At 34.1% G+C, this 6,000-nt stretch overlaps 1 protein-coding gene across 1 annotated transcript in view; it reads right to left on the reverse strand.

Moving 5' to 3' along the window:
- The window catches only part of LOC125681346 (uncharacterized), a 79,344-nt gene that overhangs the window by 3,530 nt on the left and 69,814 nt on the right, over positions 1-6,000 (reverse strand). Inside the window, exons 36-37 of the mRNA XM_056156666.1 lie at positions 5,427-5,562; positions 5,048-5,164 (exon numbers count right to left, since the gene is read on the reverse strand). Coding sequence (XP_056012641.1) covers positions 5,048-5,164; positions 5,427-5,562 — 253 coding nt within the window. The remainder of the gene's footprint in view (positions 1-5,047; positions 5,165-5,426; positions 5,563-6,000) is intronic.

The raw sequence follows: 6,000 nt of genomic DNA on the forward strand, positions 1-6,000 counted from the left end.
AATACTTAAATATTCGCAGTTTCTCGATTATTTTCCGCAGACTAGTGCTATAGTGACCCAAAATGCACCTATGATGTCAATACCAACCAAGAGAGGCCCATGGGCCACAATGCTCACTTGACACATCATATGATGCATATATCATATGTACTTATTTCTCCATATGCCGCAACTACATGTAGTTTGTAGTAAATGTTGTAATCTTTTCTGAAATTTCTTTCTTTGCTGCTATGCCTTCTGGGCCAAAAAAATTGGAATAGACTTATCTATATGATTCATCAAGAAAAAAGACAGGGGTTCGCCACGCGTTTGAACAGACCTAATCCTCCATAATTCATCATGTTCACCATACTATGCATTGTGCAAAACTTAAGACTGAAATTGGTCCAGTAAAACCGAAGACGTTTAACAATTGCTTAACATGTGTACGTAGTACACAAATATATTTACCTACACAGTGACACGGGTACTGGACAAATCTTATCAGAAAAGCTCACTTGACTTTCAAGGCCCAGTTAAAATTTGTGATACATGTATTAATCCATCATATGCATGTACAATTAACAATGGAAACATCAGTGCTGACTAATGTGTTCCTTATGGAGGTATTCAATAAAAAACTGAAAATTTAACATCTTTATAGATATCACTTGTCAGATAGCTAAACCAGTAATAATTAATAATACATGTACCTATAAAATTAATTCCCCCATCCCACCCCCTCAATGTCAAATACAAGGTTAGAGTATATGTATTAATCCCCCATCCCACCCCCTCAATGTCAAATACAAGATTATAGTATATGTATTAATCCCCCATCCCACCCCTCAATATCAAATACAAGGTTATAATATATGTATCAATCCCCCATCCCACCCCTCAATATCAAATACAAGTTTAGAATACAGGTATGTATATGATAAGCAAACCAAGATCACCAAATCCTAATAAAACCAAGAACATTTACTGAATATGTGGTACAAAACAAATACATATATATGGGAGGAAAATGGATAAGCCCTATCACTAATATTGAGATCATACATGTATATTTTTCCTTTTCAAAAATTAATTTATTGCAATACCCTAACGCAAGCATTATTTCATCCTGTGGCTAATGAATATTACGCTACACACTAAAACTCAAAATAGGTCAACATCATGCGGAACACTGAAAGCTTTGTGTCAACCAACCAACAAGACTGGTGCATTGGTTTTGGTTCTGCACCGAAAACATTATCACAGCCACTGTCACTTGTGTACATTGGTTTATGCCAAACTCGGGAGCGTGTCATATTGGCAAATCGGTCTGTTGACAAAAAAAATCTAAAACGTCAAATCATAACCACAAAGAGCCTAATTTACCATTCAGAGCAGCAGATCTACTGTTACCATAGAAATAATTAACTTTACATAAATGTGAACATGAAATACATGTATATAAATTTTGATTTGAAAATTGATAAGTGCACCACTAAGGCACATGATATACCCATCAAGTAATGGAAATTAGAACACTGCTTTACAAATAGCAACTGTGACATATTGTTTCAAAATTCATCATGGATATTTATGTTCCTTCACAATATGATTCCTTTCACAAGCTTGATGATCCTAATTCTACTGTAAGAAATAAATAACCTAAAATGATATTGATACTGGTCGGCCATGACCTACCTCAAGTAAAAAAAAAAAATATATATCAAATGACAAGGTTTGATGATCCTAAGCTTCAAAATGCAACATGATGTGAACACAATTTGGAATATATATGTATCCATAGAATTGCAAGTGGGTTATAATGAAATGCTTTTTAATTGCAACTTGTCACGTCTATCCCACTGACAAGATTTAATGGTCCTCAGCCTCACATTATGCAAGGTAACATCTGAACAAGATTTCAGGAAGTTAAGCCACTTGAAAGCAAGGCCAAAGTGACCAACTTTTTATTGTGACAAACTTCATTCCAAGATCCAGGCTTTGTGGTGTGTGAGATATGACCCAGACAAGAAAAAAACACCATACAAATGCATGGACAGATGGAAATGCCATACCAAACAAAAGACACTTTAACTTCACCCTCTTCCTTTCATTCTCAATGATTTTAAAATTGAGAAAATATATTTCTTAAATATAACAAGCAATGAATATTATTATGAATTCCAATTCCTTTCATACTCTACTTAAATCCCAAAGCACTGCATGCAAAGATCAAATATTCCTTGTCTTTCAAAGTCTTGTGTACATCATTGCATTTTCCAGCAGGTTACATGTACATAGCAATCTCTGATAATTAATTCGGATATCTGAACATAATTTCATAAGAAGATTAATTAATAAGGGGCCCATAGGCCTTAATGATGACCTGAGTATCACACAACAAATAAATTAAAAGTGTTGCATGTTGAAAGTACATCTTTTGAATTGGATGTCCTCGGTGTAGGACAAAATTATTTCCTCTGATGTTTTCCAGTACAAAACTAGGTTCATGGTCAATTGAAACCTTGTCAGGTCATGAGCAGCTTTTGTGCCAAAAGCATTTTATATCCTTCCATTTCAAATGAATGACCTGGTCTCCTTTATAATGACCAAGTGACCATGGCTTGAATACTGTTTTATCATTAGCAACCTTTGTGTCAAGTCTGAACTTCTGCAGAAGTCCATTACAAAGTTAACACCCAAATGAAATATTTCCATTTTTTTTTTAAATTAGTGATCTTCACCTTGGCCAAATGTATTTAGCTCAAGTCAGGACACACTGTTTGGTAATCAGCAATCCTTGTGCCAAGTATGAGTTTCTAAATACATGTACATGCATGTTTCTCCAATACTAAGTAGCGGTATGGACAGTTATTTCAATTTTTTATTGCTCATTAACATAGTATCGGCTTTTATTGTTTCTGCATTATAAAGTCATTGGTTATACAAATGTATGTATATGAAACTTGTGTTAATAGTAATGGTGACCTTGGTGAAATGACCTTGGCTTTAAGACATAACACATTTGCTGGTCATAGTCTCATAGACAACCTTTCTGCTAAGTATGGGCTACATCATTTCAGATTTTCAAGAGTGGAGAACATTTTACAAAGATATACTGTATTTTCAGTTTACGAGTCTCATAATGGAGCTGGAATCCCTGAGTCAGGGAATTTTACAATTTTGGTTGGGGTATCCAAGTTCATGATTTTCGCAAGTTTGTTAGAGGCCGCAATGCTCTTAATAACAATGCACCAAGTTTGTCTATGCTAGATGTCCAGTGTGTAAAGTAGATTTGTGAAGATTGCAATAACCTCAACTCCAGCCCCAAGAGGGCAGGCAGGGACCACCAAAAAAGATTTCTCCCTCCTCCTAAAGATGCTGTAGAATAACTTAATTGATCATCTAATTTCTGAGAAGTCAAAATTAATCAAAGTTACCTACAGACAACGGGACTGGCAAAGATAGCAATAGGTCACTAGAGTGACCTAAAATTAATAATGGATACATATATAGATATATAAATAATAAAGCCTGAGAAATATTGACATGAACAGAGAGAACATACAGCATTAGAGCAAATACGCAAAAATCTAGAATTCACCTCTGGGTTTGCAAATTATTTTGTCTTCTCGCTATAGGAATTGCAAACAAAAAATGATTAAACCCTTATCCCAATAACTTAAATCAACATCATCCTTATATCTCAAAAGACTGAAATAATTAAAAATTAAACCAGGAACTGCAACAAATAGAGTCTTTTAAGAGCTACAAATCAAATAGTCAAATAACCCTCCCCGTCTACAATTACCTCTGGTGTCAGAATACAAGTTGACAATTTCTCTTGAAGTAGAAAGTCTATAATTTGCTAAACAAAAAACATTAACACATACATTTACATCAAACATGAACATGTTAATATGATTTTTGAACAAGTATAAAATTTTGATGTGATGCTGAATAGAAAATTTTGTCTTGTACAATGTGAAATTGATAACCATTTTTAATTAAGGATTTGTCTAAATGTTGATAAGTAGTGCTTTGTGCAGATCATTTTAGAGTTCAGTATTTATCTTTCAAACATCAGGAGTATCTTCCCTAATATTTATTCCATAAAATTCCAAAATATATGATATAAAGCATAAAATATGACATAATCCTGCTAGTACTGCAGTAATACACATAATTATGTTGATATATCTAAGTGTGTAGAATTACCTTATCAGCGGAATACATTGCGATTAATTTACTGATATCATAATGCATGATTAAAAGGCGCAATGTTCATTTCATTTTATATTCATACCATCAACTGTCTGTGCACTGTTACATGCACCTAGTAATATAACTCTTAAATTTGTTTAGGGACAATGAGTCTTCACTTTTCATAGCAAGCATTGTACATGTTGGATTTCAATTCACAACAAGCCTGCAATCAGTGGGCAAGGATATCTATTTTTTCTATGTTTTGCAAAATACTCTAAATGTTTCTTCAAGCAAACTCTTCAGATGCGCATAAACACCTTAATCATTAAAAGATGTGTAGCACCCCAACTTGGTACAGTGTGGTAGATAATCACAAATTAAAATTTTTTAACCCCTTCTCCCATTTTTGTTTTTAATCACACATATAAAAAACACAGGAAACAAACAAAACAACAACAACAAAAAAAATAAAAAAAATCTGTATTTGTATATTGGATTGACCAAGAAAATGTTAACAATTGTTTTATTAATATATATAAAATATACATGTAGTAGGATAGTGTGGAGGTGGGGGGTAGTAATTGAAATTTGAAGTCTCGGCAAACACTGCAGTTAACATGGTGAAATGCTTAATTAACATGCTTGAAGAAACTAGGCATAATGAAAGTATTTCTCTGTCGCATGTCAGAAAACATCTTGGTTGAACAAAGAAATCACAATGGACACCGGGCTGAAATTTTACACTTGTTCAAAAACCATAATAGCATGAATTTATCTCAATAGTTTTCATATCTCTTATATATCCCTAAGTCACAACTAAATGATATTTAAAAGGACCAATAGACTAAGAGTTATTTATTACCTCCAGCAGCCCGTGGTGTCTTCCGTTTGCCATCTCGTTTGTCTCTGCCCACATTGAAACAAGATCCTGTTTTTAGGGCCTCCAACAAGTTATCCATGACGCCTTCCTGGTTGTCGTCTGCAAAACAATCAACATAAACAATAACCTATCATAACTCACACTTAGAATTGACCGTGAAGCAGGCTTAATCCCTGGTTACTATCATTTTCAAAAACAAAGATTAATCGCATTATTGTACATATTCTCTACAAAGCCATGATGAAATAATTCAAAGGTCCAACTTAGAATGATTTTACCAACATAGTTAAAATTCTCTTCAGTTGAAGCCACAAATATTTTCCATTTTGCGTCTTGACATTCCATACACAGTATAACTTGCCTATAGTCATATCCACCAGAGCCTTCTTTCTGGCTAATTTGGCCTCCCTTTCCTTCTTTTGTCTTTCTTTGGCCTCTTCGGCTCTCCTGATTTTCTCGTTTGTTTCACGGATCTTTGCATTATCCTTCAGTGCTTGCTGAGGACAGATTGCACAAATTGTTAATTTTAACCATTTCTACTTATCCCAGAGTAATGCAAACTTGACTAGTTAATCCAGAGTGGTAAAAACAATTTCACCTTTGGGGAAAAAAATTTACTTTGCTGTCATACTTGCACATCTATAGTTCACTTCTCAGCTATTTAAATATGGCAATATCTGAGAGTAATAGAATCCTACATTAGTACAAGTGTGGGATAGGAAAATTCCACCGAGGAGACAAGATTCACAGCAAATCTTGTTCCAGAGGTAGGGTTTGAAATTAGCGAGAAATACTCGCAAAATGCGAGTGCATTTGAAAAATAGCGAGTAAAAATAGTGGACACTCGAAAATCTTAGCGAGTGGTGATTTACAAACTATGGTCGTATCGTATCCATTTTATACGATGATGCACTATTCGCTTTTCTTAAACTTGC

Source organism: Ostrea edulis, chromosome 2 (genome assembly GCF_947568905.1).
Source record: "Ostrea edulis chromosome 2, xbOstEdul1.1, whole genome shotgun sequence".
Taxonomy (NCBI): Eukaryota; Metazoa; Mollusca; class Bivalvia; order Ostreida; family Ostreidae; genus Ostrea; species Ostrea edulis.